The 20,684-nt window shown below is 38.7% G+C and overlaps 1 protein-coding gene across 5 annotated transcripts in view; it reads left to right on the top strand.

Annotated features, from left to right (window-relative positions):
• Positions 1-20,684, top strand: part of AKAP6 (A-kinase anchoring protein 6) — a 539,311-nt gene that overhangs the window by 162,637 nt on the left and 355,990 nt on the right. For 3 of the 5 annotated variants that reach the window (XM_077908985.1, XM_077908989.1, XM_077908988.1), the window contains one exon: positions 10,473-10,830. In XM_077908985.1, coding sequence (XP_077765111.1) covers positions 10,507-10,830 — 324 coding nt within the window. In that variant the 5' untranslated portion in view covers positions 10,473-10,506. Of the gene's footprint in view, positions 1-5,437; positions 5,653-5,772; positions 5,919-10,472; positions 10,831-20,684 lie in introns of those variants that run through there. The other 2 variants (XM_077908986.1, XM_077908987.1) reach the window with 2 other exon arrangements.

The following is a 20,684-nucleotide window of genomic DNA, read 5'->3' on the forward strand; positions in this document are numbered from 1 at the left end:
AAGTGTTTGTCTATTTGCATATACTTGGTGGGTCTTTTTAATCTAGAAACTCTTGTCTTTCTGTTTCTTAAAAGATTTCATTGATGATTTTATCCTTTCTCTTTCTTTTTGCATTCTGGAACTCCTGTTCTCCAAATGTTGGGTCTCCTAGATTGGTTACTAATTGTCTTACCTTTTCTTTCCTAATTTCTATTTATCTTTTTGCTTTACTTTGTGTGAGATTTTCTCAACTTTATTTTCAGCCATTATATTGAGATTTCCCTTTATGCTGTCATGTTTTTATTTTTCCAAAGTTCTTTTTTGTTCCAAAAATATTTCTTTTAAAAATAACATTCTATTCTTGTTTTATGGTTACAGTATCTTATCTCTGATAATCTTTCTCTTTCAGTTAAGTCATCTTCTCCCTGCATAACCTGTTTCCTCCAGGTTGAGGTTTTTTTGTTGCTTACTTTGGGCCTATTATCCATATGAAGGATTTCTCTAAATCTGTGCTAAAAATCCTTGAGTGCCTGATCATATTTAGGAGTAGGAGACCAGAATGCTGAATGAATGCTCTGCATATTTGGACAGGCCTATTGACTGTGAATGTCACTGTAGGGTGATCTGGATGTGCTAGTTTTATTATCTTGTCTTCTTGGACTGATCAGATCTCCTGGAGAGGGGATCTCTCATCTCTTGACTGGAGAGTAAAGGCTTTGGAGAATCAAGTTGGGAGAGACTGGCAGGAAGGGAGAGATCAGCATGCAGATTGGTATATTAACTCAGTCCACCATTTTCAAGGTACTTCTGTCTTCAACTGATCACTGTCCCCAAGTCCAGAGACCTTTTAATTGATCCTTTTTGGAGAATACAGTCTTCTCCCAGAATTGGGGGTAGGAGCAACCACCCAGCAACACAGAGTAAGGAAAGATTTAGAGTTCTAACTTATTTTTAAACATTGTTCAATCAGAGTTAGTCTCAATGTGTTATTGCCCCTTTACCAGACAGAGTTAGGCCAAACTCAAGGTTAAGGGCACAGTCCTCCAAGGCTGCCAAGTATGCCCAAAGCTTCTGATACCAGCGCAAATTCAAGGGTCCTCAGTGTATCCTCACTTCAAACCAGATGATTATAAATTTGAGGGTCCTTATAGACTCCTTTGGATTTGCTAATTTGATCTATCAACTCACAGAACTCAGGAAAGCATTATACTTGTGATTATAGTTTTATTATAGTAACAGAATGCAAATCAGAACCAGCCAAAGGAGGAAACATATAGGGTGGAATCTGGGACTGAGAAGATTCCAACCACAAAGTATTCACATCCGTAGGGATATATTGCCCTTCTGTCATTGATATGTGACAGTAATCATGGAGTATTGCCAACTTGGGAAGTTTGCTTGAGCTTCAATGTCTGTAGTTTTTCCTGGGGCTTCATTTCTTGTATGATTGATTAAATGATTGCCCTGGTGGTTGCCCAAAGTCCAAGCCCTCTAATTACATGGTTGATTTTTCTGTCTGGCTAGCCTCATCTTGAGTCACCTTGTTAGAATAAACCGTCAGGTGTGGTCTGAGAGGCCCACAATAAATAACAAAAATACTCCTGACATTTGGGAAATTCAAAGATATAGAGGTTATCTCCTAGGAATCAGGACAAAGGTCAGATTTTTCTTTTTGTAAAGTTAATTCTTGGCTCTACACTCTTCCATCTCCATTTCTAGAGGTACCTGATTCTATCAATTCTAAAATGCTTAAAGATTCTGAAGTAAAATTAGGTTGATTCTTTGTTCTCTGCTCTGCTGGTTTAGGATTTAGCTTGCTTGCTTGCTTGCTTTCTTTCTTCTTTCTTTCTTTCTTTCTTTCTTTCTTTCTTTCTTTCTTCTTTTAGAAGATGTTATTTATTCATTTGAGAGAGAGAGGGAACAGAAGCAGGGGAGGGGGAGGAGCAAGGGCAAAGGGAGAGGAAGAGGAGCAAAGTGGGGAGGAGGAGGAGGAGAAGCAGACTCCCTGCTGAGCAGGGAGCCTGACATGGGGCTCCATTTCAAGACCCTGAGATCAAGACCTGAGCTAAAGGCAGACACTTAACTCACTTGAGCCCCCCAGGCACCCCTGGATTTAGCTTTCTTGAGTCAGCTGAGGTATTTATCACTTGTTCATCTAATTTTCAGTTTCCAAAACTTTTTCCTCCCATTCTTGAGTGTTTAGATTAAAAAAAGAAAAAATCCTCTGCAGTTTTATTAGTGGGATTTCTAGAGAAAGCAAAATTAGATTCATATATTCAGTATGCTATCTCTACTCAAAAGTCACCCAGCACTCTCATTTTGTTTGTCAGTAGCAACTTCTTCTAGAATACCTATTAGCACCAGGTAAATAAACACTGAGTTGGAAAACAATTGTATATTGGTGCATTAAAACAGACCAATTAATTTAGGCTTCGGAATCTTTAGAGAAATAGGGTTTAGGGCTCATTTCCTTTCTACTTTACATAAAGAAGTCACAAAAGATAAGTAGCCTCTTATTACTTATTGACTGAGGATTAAAATATAGGAATAGAAGAGAACCTTATAACTTCAATGTTATCTATTTTTACAATGTTTGAATTAATATATATTAGTTTTTAATTAATTTAAAAATAATTTTAGAACAGAAAGCAAAGTAACAATATTGCATTAAATAATCCCTAAAAAATTTTCCATTTTAAATCTATGATACTAGGTTTAATGGAGAACTAAAAATGGAGAATTCTTTTATATTTAATGGAGTAGGAAGGACAGTGCACAGAACTCCTTTTATCACTCTGATCTAAAAGTCAGATTTGTAGGCTCCCTGTCTCTCTCCCTTTCTCCTTTTTTTTTTTTTTGGACTAGAAAGAGGTTTTTAAGGTTATGCTTTATATTAATGAAATCTACTTGGAAAAGAGGATGTTGATGTTGATCTTCTCATAATGCTAATTTCTCATTTCATTTTCTTGGTAAGTAAGAGAACATGCATTGATTTCCATTTTAGAATACAACTGCAATCCAATTTCTCTTCTTTTACAATCTTTTTAGAGTTTCTGCTCCATGTGGGATTCAGTCCAAACTCCTTGGTATGGAATGACCTTCTTAGCATTCTTAAATCCCCAACTTATCTTATAGCCTTATCTGTTCCTGTTCGCCATCAAGTTCCCATTTCCCCTCAGTGCCGAATTATTTGCTGATTTTCCCAACTTCTTGGTGTTGAGATGTTCCCCCAGGCTTTGATTCTTTCCCCACTTCCTTTCTATCCTTGCTCATCTAAATCATACCTGTTTTTACAAGCCTATCTCAATGTTACCTTACCAGAAAACATTCCTCCTTATTTTTCCTCCAGTTGACCCCAATCCACTGGAGCCTCACGGGGCTTTTGTGGCTCACATCCTGCTTGTGTAATAGGTATCAGTGTGTGTGTGTGGGGGGGGGGGGCAGTGGAGGGAAGGAAATTGTCTCTATTATAATTTCCTTGAGGGCAAATATGTTGAGTCATATATACACATAATATCTTATATAAAATTGATTCTCAATAATGTCAGTTGATTTGAAATGAATCTTGTTTTCTTTGTGTTAATAGCATTGGCAAGAGCAACGATTGCATAGATTATGTATTAGAGTTTTAGAATCCATTTCTTCTCAAGCTGTTTTCTTGAACAACAGAAAGGTAGCTGCCTAATGCTTAAAGATGATTATTAGCAACTTGGGATGGGAATAAGAAATATGAACACTCATCATTGAATCCAGGTCCACACTCTCATGACCATGAGCACCATTTGCAGCTAACTAGTTGATGCAGCCAAATGATCTGAGTGACAGGAACCAACTGCTGTGGTGGGGAAAAGAAAACCCAGAAGGTATGATGACTAGGCCAGTCAATCTGAGATTCCATGCCACAGGAGAAGAATTTGAATAATCTGGGGGTGGGGGTGGGGTGAGGGTAAGGAAGAGAAGCCCAGGATGGAAGATGATGGATGAAGTGTGTTATGGCTGTCGGAAGACCCTATGCTCTGGGTGAGGGAGTTAGTGGTGATTGAAGGGAGACTGGGAGAGGTCTTTGTGGGATTAACAGGGTATAATCAACCATCTGCCTGGGGACACAGCCATTCACAAAGGACATATTAAAGGGGAAAAAAGAGAGGAAACATCAGTGATAACACCAAGGAAACCTTTTTAATTGCAGAAATCTGTCAGAGCTCCACTATTTAGATGTCGGCCCTCCCTCTCCTCCCTTTCACTTGAAGTCCTATTCATGGATATCTGCTTGCAGGCTGTGTCGTAGCAGGAAGATTAGAAAGTGAGACTAATCTGGGGTTATGGCAGTGATCTCACTAAACCTTTTTACTCCAGGTGAATGCTGGACGACTTGGAGCCAGAAGGAGAGAGCTGAGGAGAAAGAGGAGACAATGATTGTGGAAACTTCCTTAGGGGCATCTTACAAAAACCACTCTCTATTTTCTCCCCAAGTAAAAATCTAACTTAACACTTGTTAGGAACTCTTGGGCTCCCCTCTTTAAGAGCTTAGAGCCATTTAAAGCTTCCCAACATCTGACCTCACAAGAGGCCAGGGAGATACACAGGCAGCAAGATTTAAAACCAGAGGATGAATTGGAGCCTCAACCATCTAGGTAGGCTGTGAGATTTAATTCAGCGATTTATTAAACTTGTTTTTGTGGTTTTTTTCACAGAGCCTGCTTCTAGAATGTTGGCATCAGATTCAGGGTACACCTCTTAACTTTGTTTATTTTTTCCTTAATGCAATCAAACCATGAGAACTAATCTTAGACACAAATGAAAACATTCCAGTCAACCTTTTTTCTCCTTTCAAAATTCATTGTCTTTATGAATAAGTTATGTGGAGAATGATTATGAGAATATAAAAAAGATGAAATGAAGATGGAGGGAAAAAGGACATGTTAGTGATTCCTAACATTTTCTCTATCTCAGTTTTGTAACATGTGCTGTGTAGCAAGCAGATCTGTTAATTTGGCTAGAATTGTGCTTTGGTCTCTTGTTTTTTTTAGGGAGTAAGCAGAGCACAGAAAGATTGAGAGGAAGTATTTGGGTTTGGGGTTTATTTCATAGATAGTAAACTGCCTCTCAAACTATACACATGATGATGTTCTTACTTGGAAAGAACAGTTTCTTCCTAAGAAAAGAGAGGGGACTTGAACCTATTTCCTTCAGATTGGCCTTGTCAGCTGGTTATATTAATGTAGTCCTATTTATTTATAAATTTATTAATTTCTTCTGCTTTAGGATTGCTCAGTTTTTAAAATACACAGTTCTTTTGAACTGTGACTGGATGTGCTCTGTCTACCCAGACAATCTTTTCCATAGTGATCCTTGTTTTGGCAACTGTCTCCTCTTTCTCTGTGCACTTATCACGGCTTGTTTGCAAAAGACCTAACTATAACTGCACAGGCCTGGAGCTTATACATTAGCTTCCAAATAGGGACAGTGGAGTAGCCTTCTCTTCGGAAGAGATTTAGGCTACAAAGGGCATATGAAGTCTGTGCTCCACAGACTCACAGTGCCCTGCTGGCATGGAGCAGCCCTGACACCAGCTTTTATCTTATTTGGCCACAGGAAGAGAACCCAAGGGGGGTGGAAAAGGAGGAGCCAGACGCTTAATCCTGAAGGAACTTTAGGGACAAAGCATTTACAGTGAGTACATTTGGCAGATTTCTGGCTTTTCTATTCTTTTATTTAAGAGAGAAAAATTACAAGAGAAGAGAGAAAGAGGTGGGCAGCTTTGATGGCTGTGTAGTTGCATTTTTTTTTTTGGTCTCCTAGCTTGGTAGAAGAACACTCTCTGATTTAAATCTGTCTTATTCAAGCCAAATACCTTCTGCTAAAGTGAGGTTTCAACTAAAGACTTGTGGACCATCAGGAAGATAGCAGAACCAATCCTTGTTAGTAAGCAATTCATGGTATGTTTCTTCTGTTTCTATAGAATGATAAATAGAAAAGCGCTCCCACAAATTAAAAAAAAAAACAAAACTTTAAAATCTTTACTGCTTGCAGGGTTTTGTACTTTAAATGTTGAATCTTCTTTGGATTTGTGGAAAGGAAAGGATTTGATTTATGTTATTTTTAACAGCAGCTGGGATAAAGGTGGTATTATCTCTAATGCTGGAAAGGTGGCCACAGATAAGCATTTGATGGGGGAGGGGGGAGGGGAGGACACTGGTTTCCAAAAAGCTGGTTGATTACTTCTATCGCATACTTTTGGATCCCGAGTAAGTGGGTGGGCACCTGTACACATTGGGGTCATTGCTTTCATTTGCATCATCGGAACTTGTCTGCTGGCTGTAAAAGAAAATTGCTCTGTGGCTGGAAAGGAATCTTTTCACAAGACGCCTTATAAAGAAGAATGCAAAACTTATAGCATTTAGAAGAATATATAATAGACTTGTGTCAAATTTCCTATATTTGCATTCAAATGGAGCAATTAATTTGGTGGGAAAGCAAACGGGAGTAGTCATGATAGGGGCAGGAAAATATACACAAAGATTGTTACTATAGGTCTCTAAAATGTGAAGCAGTTTTCCTTTAAGTTCTAAGTTTATCTTTGACATCAGATGTAATTTTGTGATAATCAAAACTAGAGATTGGTTATCCATGGGTGATACATTAAGTGAATTATCAGAATTGGAAATAAAATGTTTATAGTAATTACTTTCCATGAAAATGGATAATTAACCAATTTTATGCCTCTTCCCAGGCTTGCTATGCTATTATGACACATAAGATATTTTTTTCCCAGTGGCAAAGGTGTATGAGGGATAGAAATTGAAATAAAACTTGAGTAGAGCACTACTTTGCTTTACTTCTCTGAGATATGTAAATTCTCTTGTTTATAGTTTCATCAGTTAAATATGGAAACATCACATCCAGGTTGAAATTTTATACATGCAGAAAAATTTTCCTCTGCAGCTTGAATGTAAGTTTTCCTTACTCATGTGTGATGAACACTAGCTACATTTTTGTTTAATGTTTTTATTTTCTTCTGTGTGTCCTCTACATACATAACCTCAACATCTCTCTTGTCTTTAATTTCAAACCCTAAGGGGAGAGAATCTGCTGTGTTTGTTTCTCTGGGAGGAATTAGCAACATATAATGTGTAAATAGTGGTTTACAAAAGGCATTTGCATGGTAATACTTTATTTCATTCCATTAAGTAGGACAAATCTATTAATACTGTTTATGTACTTTGGTAAAACGGAGGGCCAGCACTCAATGTCTACACAGTTCTCAGTATAGGCGGGATGCTTCCAATGGCTTTGAAGTCTCTGGATAAATAACTCTAGGTAATCACAGATCCTTATGGTCAGATGGGATCTCACTCATCATCTAGTCCAGTTTCGTCATTTTACATATGGAGAAACTGATACTCAGAAATCTGGAGCCACTTGCCCCACACAAAACTGTATTGTGTCTGCTTTGTGCACAGCCTGATGGTATATATGGAAATGGTGTATGGTGGGACAAAAATTGCTTTGAGCCAGTTTTTTAGTGTGTTCTTTAGTTTACAGTAGGATGTATATTCCAGCGAAGGTCCTGTGTTGATTTAGAAGTTTCAGAGAAAACACAATGATGGAGCATCATTGTTCAGTTGTGCAGGGTGCTGGGGAGGGATCTGGGGTCAGGTATCTGAGTGGGTATTGTGGGTGTGGCTGAAACCATTCATTGTCCACTACCCTGGTATTTAGTTTTCTAATTTGGGTGAATCTGGTTTCTTAGAAGAGGTAGCCACTGTGACACCAGTGTCTTCTTCATTATTCACCAGTTCTGTGACCTTCCATTGGAAACCTTTACTTTTGTGTATCACATTCCTTCTCTGGGATTGTGATTCTAAATAGATCCCCCAGAGGGCAGTGATTAAAAATTTAAAAGTGCTCTGGGAAATCAGAACCAGAGCCTATCTGAGCCCGGGGTGTGAATAAGTAGTATGGTAGGTCACTCTTCCTGGAGTTTTATCACTCCTGGAGTTTTGATATCTCTTAATTGTTTGTTTTTTTGTTTTTTTTTTTTAAATAGGCAAGTCTAGTATTATTTTTAAAAAATGTATGCAAGGATGGTTAAAAATGTGGGGTATGGATTCCTCCCTCTTGCAATCAAATTGAGAAAGCTGTTGAATTGAAGCCTAAAACTGTTCTCTAAGTCAGGTACCAAAGTGATAAACCTACTTTATAACATAATACTTTATTTTTGCAAAAGACTTTGCTTTCAAAAATTCATCCATAAACCTGCTAATCATTTCATTTAAAAATTAAATGTACACTGCAGTATTGGAAGGCTTCTAAAATAATATGTCATAATAATAATTTATTCTTAAGTCTTTTGCCAATTCAGTAAGTCTTTTAATTCTCTGTGCCCATTTCTGTATGGAAAGTTACATGTTCCTGGTAAAACTGGGAGCTTCCTTCCACCTCTATTTTTGTACATAAAATAATTTTGGTGTTGTTAGTGAATATTAAGAATCTAAAGAAATACAGGCTATTTTCTGACAATCACATTTAATTTCACATTTTGGTTAGCCACCTTTAATCTTTGGGGAAAGGAGCCAGAATGCGTAGAACCAGAAAAAGTCTAATAAAAGAAACCCATTACCTTTGGTAGAAGAACCTGCTCTTGAAACTAAAAATAATGTCTATGTAAAATGTTTAAAGAACAAGACCCTAAAAGTTGTTATTTTATATGAGACTGGGTCTAATATAAAAAGTAATTATGTAGCTTAGATCATTACATTAGTAAATGAGCTTATTCTTTTTTTTTTTTTTTTAAGATTTTATTTATTCATTCATGAGAGATGCAGAGAGAGAGGCAGAGACACAGGCAGAGGAAGAAGCAGGCTCCATGCAGGGAGCCTGATGTGGGACTTGATTCCAGGACTCCTGGATCACGACCTGAGTCAAAGGCAGATGCTCAGCTGCTGAGCCACCCAGGCATCCCAAATAAGCTTATTCTTAAGCTTATCAACTTTATCATGACTTACACTTATTTTCATTTTTAAAAAGATTTCATTTATTTGAGGGAGAGACAGAGATAACAACAGAGAGCACAAGCATGGGGGAGAGGGAGAAGCAGGCTCCCTGCTTAGCAGGAAGTCCCATGTTGGACTCAATCCCAGGACACTGAGATCATGACCTGAGCAGAAGGCATATGCTTAACTAACTGAGTCACCCAGGCGCCCTTATACTTGTGTTATTTTAAACATATTTAATTAACATTTTATTTTATTTGTAATTTTTAAAAAAGATTTTATTTACTTATTTGAGAGAAAGAGAGTGAGAGAGAGAAAGAGCACAAGTGGGGGAGGGGCAGAAGGAAAAGGAGAAGCAGACACCCCACTGAGCAGGTTGCTGAGGGATCATGACCTGAACTGAAGGCAGCCCCTTCCTTAACCCACTGAGCTACCCTACCCAGGCACCCCTTAATTAACATTTTAATATTATGTGTTTAAGACCAAATTATTACTCTTGAGATTCCAGAGGCCCCTAAAAATTTCAACATAACCAAATATTAATGTAATTTAAGTTGATAGTTATTAATATTAATAATATTAATTAAATATACTGTATATTCTAATCCATGATTTATACTTTCTGGCAAAGTATGGGTTTGGAATTACTACTACATGATGTCTATTTATCTAACATATCATAGAAAGGAGCAACCTCTCTTGAATTCAGCATGGTGTTCTGTTAATTAGAACATGTTTCCCCTCTGCTTAGCCCATAGATTGAATGTATTGGTTGTAATAGCCAAAATGATGCTTAGGTGCTTGTAGTAGAAAAGCCCTAAATGCTGGTGCCTAAAACCAGATAGTTTTTTTCTCAGTAAAAGAAGTTCAGGACAACAGTCTAGGACTGATACAGTAGCTCCTTGTTATCATGTGGGATTCATGTTCTGACCACCCTGCTCTACCATCTTCTACTGGCATACCCAAAAGCATCTCCTGGTCTGAGAAAACAACTGGAACTCTAGCTGTAAAGTCCACATTACAGGCTAGAAGAAGGGGGAAACACAGAGGGGCAGAAAGAAGGCCTCTCCTTACTTAATAAATCAGCTCCCTTTACACAGCTCTCCCAAACATTCTGTACAATTCCACTTACATCTCATTGGTCAGAACTTAGTCACATGGCCATACCTAGCTGCCGTGGAGATAGGAAATGTAGTTTTAAATTCTTGGCAGAAATATGCACAGCTGAAAATCAGGATCTTATTAGTAAAGAGTGAGGAGAGAGTGGATGCTGGGGTAGGCAGTACCACGTGGTTTGTGTTCCTATTATATGCTGGGTCTTGGGGCTACTACATAGAAACTCACAACACCTCCTTCTGTTTTTGCCATGGGCTTTGGTTTCTTAATTTAGAAATCTGGCTTAATTTAGAAATCCTGTTTCTTCTGTGAAGTATCATTTCTTTATTTGGCAATCTTGTCTGACTCTTTCCTGCTTTCTTCTTTCCTCTTGCCTTTCAGCTGTTTTGGAAAGAAGTAAGGTTTAGACTTCTCAATGTTAACCATGAGCGTGACACTTTCCCCGCTGAGGTCACAGGACCTGGATCCCATGGCTACTGATGCTTCACCCATGGCCATCAACTTGACGCCCACTGTGGAGGAGGGTGAGGGAGAAGAGGCAATGAAGGATATGGATTCTGACCAGCAGTATGAAAAGCCACCCCCATTGCACACAGGGGCTGACTGGAAGATTGTCCTCCACTTACCTGAAATTGAGACCTGGCTCCGGATGACCTCAGAGAGGGTCCGGGACCTAACCTATTCAGTCCAGCAGGACTCAGACAGCAAGCATGTGGATGTGCACCTAGTTCAACTAAAGGTAAGGAAGGTCTCTGGACTTAGGTCCATTCTAGACAGAAGTCTGAGAAAGGTTATAGCACCTGGAGCCTGAGCTCTGTACCTTGTAATGAGGAAACAACCAGGAAGAAAAACAGAATAGCAGGTTTGATCCGCAGGGGCAGATTTCATTCTTTCCTGATTTTACTTCATGGATTGATTATCTGGAATCAAACTGATCTTAGGATATAATGTGGAGAAGTGAGGAAAGAGAAGGGCATTTTGGTATAGTGTCATAGAAATTAGTTATGAAATAAAAATATTATAAAGAGGTTTTGTAAAAAGACTCTCACAGGTAAAACATCATACTGAGCTGTGATTGTGAGTATAGTATATGATTATTACCTTCTGTTACAGTTGATGATGCCTTTGTAGCATAGAATAGATTCTGGCATGATGGGAATGGGCGATGTTCTTTTAAAATGAGTCCTTTCATCCAGGTACAATGCACCATGTGGAACAAGGGTGCTTTTATAACAACTCATTCAAAGTTCAGATGTAAAAAAAAAAAAAAAAAAAAAAAAAAAATCTGTGGCTTCTAGAGCCCTTGAAAAGCTGACTTTATTATTAATGAAATGGAGGTTCTAGTAAAGAACACTACTGCTAATAGAGATTTTGGCCTAGGGACACCAAGGTACAGTGAATCTTGTCCTGTCATAGCCACTTCTCTCTTCCAGGTCCCCAAGGCAAACACGCACTCAGGTTAATGACCAGCAAAGCAAGGCAGATTTACAATCAGGGCATTGGCCCCAAACTCAGATGTAAATTTCTAGTTAGATGTGATCCTAAGGAAAATTCTTTTACCTAAGCTCATTCATTCTAAACTATCTGAAACCAAAGACCAAACAGATTCTTGGATCTTAACACTTAAATGGTTTATAGTCTGCAGCCATTAGTTGAGAAGAGATGGACAGTTAAGGTAACAACAGGACATGTGCCCCAAAGCCTAGAGCACAGCCTACTCAGCCTTCTTGGGCTGATTTAGCAGATCCTGAGCCCAGCTGCCGCATTTGAGAGATTGTCCAAGACAGGGAAAGAAAGAGTTACGTGGGGAGAGAGAGAAAATTTTTAAAAACCAGAATGGCTGGGCTTCTCCCAGGTGGAATGGGCCTGAGTGGTCTTCTTTCCACGGGATCTTGAGAAGGAAAAAGTGCAAAAAGGTTATAGAGACATGACTAGGAACCAACTTCAATGCAAGCCAGCCTGTTTCCCCACTGTGGCAACAAAGAATAATGTGTCTCAGTCCTTGAAATAGGGTTCCTTTAATCAAAGGAGCAGCTCTCCCACTCCTAGAGGCAGGAGTGAAATGCAAGTCAGAGGCTCCACCCACCCCCCTCCTTTGTTCCCCTTATGTTGCACTTACATGTGGCTCCCATAAGTAAATGCAGGGTTTGCAGTTGTAAGGAAAGTTAACTGTTGCTCCCCCAAATCTTCAGATTTACACGGAGAAAATGGTAAAAGAGTAAAGAGAATGGCAGGGGTGGGGGGTAGAAATGGAAATATCTTGAGAAGACCCCACTAAAAATGCTGCAGAGGGCTTCTAAAAACATTACCGTGTCTGTTAACTTCATTTAATTACATCAGTAATACATGCAAATTTAAATTTCAGACAGGAATGTAAAGTTTTTATATGATCAACCAGGGTTATGGTTAGTGTTTGAGTAATCACCTCTAGGGTGATTTGCTTGTCTTTTTCTCCTTGGAACTGTCTGTCACCTTCTCATCTTAGTCCAAAGGCATCTCACACCTGCCTCCATCCTGCTCTGCTCCACAGTAAGGTCTGCTGTCTCCTCTGCTGAAAGAGGAGCCTCAGAAGGGTGGGAATTCAACAAAGTAATCACGCAGTAGTTAATCAGTGACTGTTAAGGGATGAATTGAAATTGTTTTATGTTCATTTGATTTTAGGGATTCTATCATTACTTTTTTTGCAACTTCTTTCATCAAGAAACTTAACCAAACATTTTCTATTATGTTCTCAGATATTTTGTAATAGAAGAGCCCTTCCACATTGAGCCCAAAGTCAACGAACTCTGGTCAGTGAACTGAAGCTTAATCTCCACAAGGATTTAGTTTTGGTCTCCTTATCTGCTTTGTTAAATTTCCCTCTTTTTAGCATAATATTTCTTTATTTCATCAAGCACCTTCAGGCATTTAAACAATTTTTAAATACATTTCAGTTTCTTAGATTTCCACGTTGATCCACAGAACAAAGGGGGAACTTGGGCATAATGTTTTATATGTGAAAACACAAGGAAACAACCTTACAGAAGCTGCTCTCAATTAAGGGGTGTGGCAAAACAGAGGAGCAGGCCCAGCCTGGGCAAAGCCAGCCATCTGCTATGGGGCATCTCACTTTGGCAACTACTACCTTGGTGAATAACTCAGTTTATTAATTTACCATGAAAAATAACCATCACAGGGATCCCTTTAAGGACCATCAAGACACAGATGATTTCTAAATTTATATATCTATCCTAATGTTCTCCCAGGAACCCCACCTATCTACCTGACATCTCTAATGTGTCTTTAAGTGAGCATCTCAAACCAGATATGTCCACTGAAAAGCTCTTAATCCCTCTGACCCCCATATCTTTTTAATTTCAGTGGAAGGCACCACACTTTGCCAACCCCAAGTATGACTCCCGATTCCACACATATGTCTATCCAGAAGTCCTATGGCTCCATCTCCAAAATGTGACCTAAAGCCATTAACTTCTCCCTAACACTGCTGCTGTCACCCTAGACAGGCCACAAGACTGCTTGCCTGGGTTACTTTTAGAGCTTCCTCTACCACCCTGCAGTTTATTCTCCACACAGTAGCCAATGGAATCTTTTAAAAATGTAAATCAGGTCATGTTACTCCCTTGCTTCCTATTGGCCATAATAAACCCAAATCTCTTCCTGTGGCTCTGCACCTGGTTTGGTTCTCTGGCCACATCTCTTGTTATTTTCTTCTTGTTCATAAAAGCTCCAGACACATTGGAAGTTCCAAAGGGATGTTAGGCTAGTTTGCCTCAGGGCTTTTCTTGTTCCCTCTGCCTAAAAATTTTCTTCCTCTGTCTTTGCCTGGCAGAGTCTGGATCCTCATCAAGCAGTCAGGCAGAGGGGTAGTTAAGTTCTAACATCTGGAGGTGCAAGCCTAGGAGAGAGTTGGGCAGGAGTTGGAATGGTGAGGCCTGTTCTGTTTGGTAAAGGGCAAGCACACAAAAAAGGAGTTACCCTCACTTAACTTGACTTTTGCCTCACACTCCCTTTCATATTGTTCGATTTATGTCTTGTCATCATGGTCTTCTCTATCATCGCGTGGACGTCTAACTTAAAAAATCGGTTCAAAAGTGCTTTTGGAGAATACTCACGAGAGGCTCAGCCTCTGGTTTTGTTTGCTTGTTTATTTTGTTTTTTAGATCCAACATGTAAATGAAATTTTACGGTATTTGTCTTTCTTTGTCTGACTTATTTCACTTAGCATAGTGTCTTCTAGGTCCATTCACGTTGTCACAAACTGCAAGATTTCATTCTTTTTTATGGCTGAGTCATATTCCATTGTGTATATATACCACATGTCCTTTATCCATTCATCTATGGATGGGTACTTGGATTGCTTCTGTATCTTGGCTATTGTAAATAATGCTGCATCAACATAGGGAGGTATATATATATACATATATATATATAATTAGATTATTATTATTTGTATTTAGTTGTATATGTTCTTTATTTATTTTGGATATTAACCCCTTATCAGATAAATCATTTATAAATAACTTCTCCTGTTCAATAGGTTGCTTTTTTGTTTTATTGATGGTTTCCTTTGCTGTGCTAAAGCTTTTTATTTTGGTATACTCCAAATACTTTAATTTTGCTTTTGTTTTCCATGTCTGAGGAGACATATCCATAAATATGTTGCTAAGACTGATGTGCAGAGATTACTGCCTATGTTTCTTTTTAGAAGTTTTATGGTTTCAGGTCCCCATTTAGGTCATTAATGCATTTTGAGTTTATTTTTTGTATGGTATAAGAAAGTGGTCCAGTTTTATCCTTTTGCATCCACTTTTCCCAACATCGTTTATTGAAGAGACTGTCTTTTCCCCACTGCATAATCTTGTCTTCTTAGTTGTAGACTAATTGACCATATAAGCCTGGGTATATTTCTGGACTCTCTAGTATGTTATATTGACCTATTTGTCTGTTTTTGTGCCAGAACCATACTGTTTTGATTCCCATAGCTTTGTGGTATGTCCTGAAGTCTGGCACTGTGATACCACCAACTATATTCTTCTTTCTCAAGATATATTTGGCTATTTGGGATCTTCTGTGGTTCCATCCAAATTTTAGGATTATTTGTTCTAGTTCTATAAAAAACACTATTTTGATAAGGATTGTATTGAATCTATAGATTCCTTTAGGTAATAGGCACATTTTAACATTAATTATATTAAATGGCACTTTCTCAAAGAAGCTATTCCTGACCCCTGTTCTTGAAACACCCATCCCCTTCCCCAGCAATTATCTAGTCCATTATTCAGCTTATTTATTTACTTATTTAGCAATGGTTCTTATCACTAGCTACAATTATTTATTTGTTTGCTTGTTTGTGTTAGCTCCATTGACCTCAAATGTCTAATTCTCTGCTCTATCCCTTTTGCCTAGGACAAGAACCAGGCACTTGACAGGGGCTAAGTAGTGGAGTCCAAGTCTGTATGGTCAATACCTTCTCTGCCCATAGATAGGCTTATACTGGAAGTCACATAAAGAAGGCTGCTTGATGGGGAGTGAATTAGGACAGAGGCAGTGGATGAATCAAGGCCCAAGTACATTTGGGCTGTTATTTTCTCATCAGGGAGATTCTGAACAGCTCAGAAATCTTGGAGATCTTGCCAAAGAGAGTCTGCACAGGAGAGCCTAGGTGGCTTCTTTCTGTAAGTGGCTGTGCCTGGTCCTCCTCCTCCTCCTCCAGACTTTTCTGTCTGACTGCCTTCTTTGGTAATGATTTTGGCCAAAAAGCATATGCTCAGGTCTTTTAGACCCAAAGTTACTCCTTTTCTTTAAAGGTAATTTTGCTTATCTTCTGGTCATTAGGTTGATCTTAAAGTGTATTCATCAGAGACTATACTTACCAACCTTATTTCCAAGTTCTTAGGGGAAGTTTTATTGTAACCCCCAGGATGAATTACAAAGCACTATTATAAAGTTCCCAAGTTGGTGATAGGGAAGTGATTGTTCTAGAGAGTGAATAAAAACATTTAACGTTAAGATTAAAATACGGAAACGATATAATATACTATGTAGTTTTCCCATTTTTTATGCTAAAAATGTAATCCACATATTTTACTTCTTTGTTTCCAGATATTCGTTAGTAAGAACCATGGGAAGCCAGCTGAACTATTTTTAGAAACTCTCTCTCTCCTCTTTTGGATTCAGAGGCTGCACTATGTACGAAAACCAGACTGAGAACCTTACAAGATTTTGGCTTTAACTGAGACTCTCATCTGGATGAATGTATTTGGATGCTAACTAGGCAAATTCAGCACCTCTGCTTCCTGATTAACAGTCTTCTTAGATAGAATATTATTTGTATTCCTGGCAACATGACAGGGAAGAGGCAAGGCTTAGACTAGCTAGCATAAACTAAATTATATGGCTGCATGACAAATAGAAGTTTTGACGTGACTTAGCTGGAATCAGCTCCCCAAGTAACACTGTAGATAAATTGTACTCCGAGCCACCTTCAGATGACGTTTGTGTCTGTTTCTTCGATTTGGGCCTGATTCTCAAAGTTAGAACATTAAACAGAGACTCTGGTTACAAGATGTTCTGACTGGATTGTATCCAGACTGAGATGTGCCTGACATCTGGAGTGGATCCAGATACCCAGGGACTCACATGGGGTCTGGAAGTCTTGCTGGAAAAAAGGCTTGAGTCCTCTCTATAGCTGAGGTTGGCATAACAGATGGGCCTGATGGATGGAAAGTGTTGGAAGTCCTGGGATGACAGAGCTCTTGGGAGAGAATTCACCCTCATCATGGGGCAAGGAGTCTGTCTCAGTGCAGAAGGGACTATGAGGAGGGTAATGGTAGTTTGTGGTAAAGTGTGTTTCTGGTCCTGGAACCCATCCTGAGCAGCCAGCCAGGCAGCGTGGGGACCCAGTGAAGCAAGGAGCTTGTGGGTGTGACTTGGAGGACTTGTGTCTCTGCTGATGCTCAGGTATACCTAGAGTCCTTCCCTTCCACTTGTGCAGCAGGGGTAGAGGGGAGAGTGTTGTCTTTCTTCCCCTGCTGGAGTATAACTAGCTGAGCTCTTCTTGAGGTGGCAGAGGAATAGCAAAGTGGCAGCTGCGCAGTGTAGGCTCCTCTGGCTATGGCCGTGAGCAATAGCCAGGGTCGATTCTTGGGCCATCTAAAACACGCCCTAGGAGTCTCAAAATCTCTTGCTAAAGGGGACTCTGAAAGAAACTAAAATTCTGACATCGGCAGTTTGGAGCTTAGTGGATTCTGGTATTAATGTTAATATTATCAAGTGTTAAAGCCTAAAACATTCAATTTTACCATTTTTGGGCAATTTCTGATTTCTGACACATCTTAAGTTAAAGTTAAGTAAGCATCAATTTGAGATTGAAGACCAAATAGCTTTGTTTTGGGGGAAGCTTAGATATTTTTTTCTTTTGCCATTTAGACTGCCAATTTCCAAGAAGTAGGTCTCAATTCATTAGTGTGTTGTGGAATCAATTTAATGAATTACAGAGTTAAAACAGTGAAATAGAATTACTTGAAGTAAGGATAAATATGATTTTGTGAAACTTGGTTAGTTATATACATATTATATATATATATATTTTATATCTATATATTGAGTCATGGTGTAAACCTATGTCTTTTACTGAGTCAAAGCCAGGACAGTTTGATAGTTACTGCTTTAGACCTCTGTCAACTTTTCTTTTTTTTTTTTTTTTTCTGTCAACTTTTCTCAATGTCTTTAATATATACTTTAATTTTGGAACATATCATGCAAGTAAATGTAACCTGGTGCTAATTTTTCCAACACCATTGTTTTTTGTACTTATTTGGGAACAGAACTCACATGAAATGCTCATTAAATTGGCAACACCAAAAGCATATTCCAAACCTCAGGAAACTGGAAAATAAAGCTGAGTTTTCTTTTCTTTTCTTTCTTTTCTTTTTTTTTTTTTCAAAGATTTTATTTATTCATTCATGAGAGACACAAAGAGAGAAGCAGAGACACAGGCAGAGGCAGAAGCAGGCTCCATGCAGGGAGCCCGATGTGGGACTCGATCCCGGGACCCCAGGATCATGCCCTGGGCTGAAGGCAGGTGCTAAATCGCCGAGCCACCCAGGGATCCTCTGAAAGCTAAGTTTTCTATTAATAGATATAAAGATGTCAATTTGTTTTTATTTTCCCAACACCCAGATTTGTAGCTGGAATCTTTTTTGGTTGATGTGAATTCCTTGGAGCGTATTTTCTCAGGGAAACTAGATGCTCATGGTCAAGTGTTTTGAGAGTGTGGCTACAGTTTGGTGCTTATCTGTGAAAAAGATTTTCTACAATTAGTGCCTACATTATGAAATGATATTTGATATCATTGACCAATAAAGATGGACGAAATAAAAAGAATGCTTAATGTTTGAAAGGCTAGTTTTAGATATTCAGGACACCCAATTATGTGGAAAAATCTATCTCAGTCATTGACTAAAATACTCCCCTTTCCTACTCCCACATCTAATGCTAGAAACCTGGCTGTGTGCTAACTAAATACTTTTTGATTGTTGAATCGTTAATATATTTTCAAAACGATTTTGGGAGATGATCTAAAAGTTTCAGATCTAGCACATGTTTTATGCATGTGAATATTCATGGTTAAAACATGGGAAAATTAACTTTGGTAGCTTCTGGCACATATTACTATGGGAAGTTTTTGAGTATGTGTGAACGTTAGGCACTGATTTATTGCACTGATGTATTTAGAGCTCAGGATGAACATTAATTGTTAAGGTGTCCCAATAAGTCTACCAAATGGCCCAGCTGTGTGATTTTTTTTTTTTTTAAGAGAGGGAGAGAGAGGTGCAGAGGGGCAGAGGGTAAGAGAGAGAATCTTAAGCAGTATTAAGATATAAAAGGACTTGAAAGTGAGAAAGTGTGGAGAAATGCATTTTTAAAAAAGATTTTATTTATTCATGAGAGACAAAGAGAGGCAGAGACATAGGCAGCGGGAGAAGCAGGCTCCTAGCAAGGGAGCCCGATGGGGGACACAATCTCAGGACCCTGGGATCAGACCCTGAACCAACGGTAGACGCTCAACCACTAAGCCACCCAGGCATCCCAGAAATGCATTATTTTGATGAGAGAAGTCTTGCTGGGATTTGTTACTTTAAAAAAATGGGTTTAATGTCAGCATGTACAGTCTTCCAGTTATGGAGTGAATAAGTCATGGAGATGAAAGGTACAGCATAGGGAGTATAGTCCATGTTATTGTAATAGAAATGTATGGTGACAGATGGTAGCTACACTCGTGGTGAGCATAGCACAACACATAAAGATGTTGAATCCCTGTGCCATATACTTGAAACTAATATAATATTGTGTGTCAACCATACTTCAATTATAAAAAAATAAAATAATGTCAGCATGAACTATCACTGAACCATAATAGTCATCAGTTTCCATGGTCTCAGGGCATTAGATGTTTGTAGGAGCAGTCACCAGAAGCAGGGTATGAGCTAACTCTCTTCCCTTGCCTAGAGAGTTTTCAGTTCGATAGCATTCCCTGAATGGCTGATATGTACCAGGAGTTTTTATTTATAGTATTTTATTTAACCCTGACCATAATTCCCTATCATAGATAGATGAAGAAGTTTAGTCTTAGAAAGGTCAGCAGCCGGGATGCCTGGGTAGCTCAGCAGTTGGGCACCTACCTTCAGCCCAGGTTGTGATCCTGGGATCTGGGATCGAGTCCTGCATCGGGCTCCCTGTGAGGAGCCCACTTCTCCCTCTGTCTATGTCTCTGCCTCTCTCTCTCTCTCTCTCTCTCTCTCTCTGTCTCTCATGAATAAATAAATAAATCTTAAAAAAATAAGATGCTTATTTCAAGGTATTTTTTTTAAAAAAGGTCAGCAGCTGATCAGCTTGGGAGTCAAACCATGCTTTTTGAGTCTTAAGTTGAATATTCTGTTTTAATGCAGTAGCCTCACACCCATTTAAGGGTGTGAGAAATTTTGGTGGCTATAAAGTATAAGACAGTTTCTGGTTTTCTTGTATTAGATGCTTAAGATTAATGGATTTGAGGGTGGTGCCTCATTGTTTTTCTTTTCTTTCTTTAATTAAGAAGAAGATCCAACTTATATGTATTTCAATTCATCACCAGTAGGAATGTGAGTGTTTTGAAGTGGGATGTACATGAAATCCTGGGGTCCTTCTGAGTAGGGGTTGTTCATAGCTACTCTGAACTAGGGAGAGAACTTTGTTTCTTTTCATTACTTGCTGCTACCTTGCCCGCTCTTCCTCCTTCAAAATTTTATATCTCAAGGAGGGAAACATGTGATCTAACTAAAGTGAAATGATACCAAGGTGTGAATTACTAGTATCCTAACATAGGAGTGAGTGGAACAAGAGATAGACATCTTTAATGATAAATGTTAAGAAATCAATCGATTTCCAGGAATGGCATGTATAGAGACAGTGGTTCTATCCTTGCACAGAAGAATCTCCTTGGAAGCTTTTTTAAAAAATCCATTTCCCAGACTATATTCTAGACAGCTATATTAGAATCTGGGTTTAGACCTAGGTATCAATCATTTTAAAGACTCCTCAGGTGATTCCAATGCA

Source organism: Canis aureus, chromosome 9 (genome assembly GCF_053574225.1).
Source record: "Canis aureus isolate CA01 chromosome 9, VMU_Caureus_v.1.0, whole genome shotgun sequence".
NCBI classification, from domain to species: domain Eukaryota; kingdom Metazoa; phylum Chordata; class Mammalia; order Carnivora; family Canidae; genus Canis; species Canis aureus.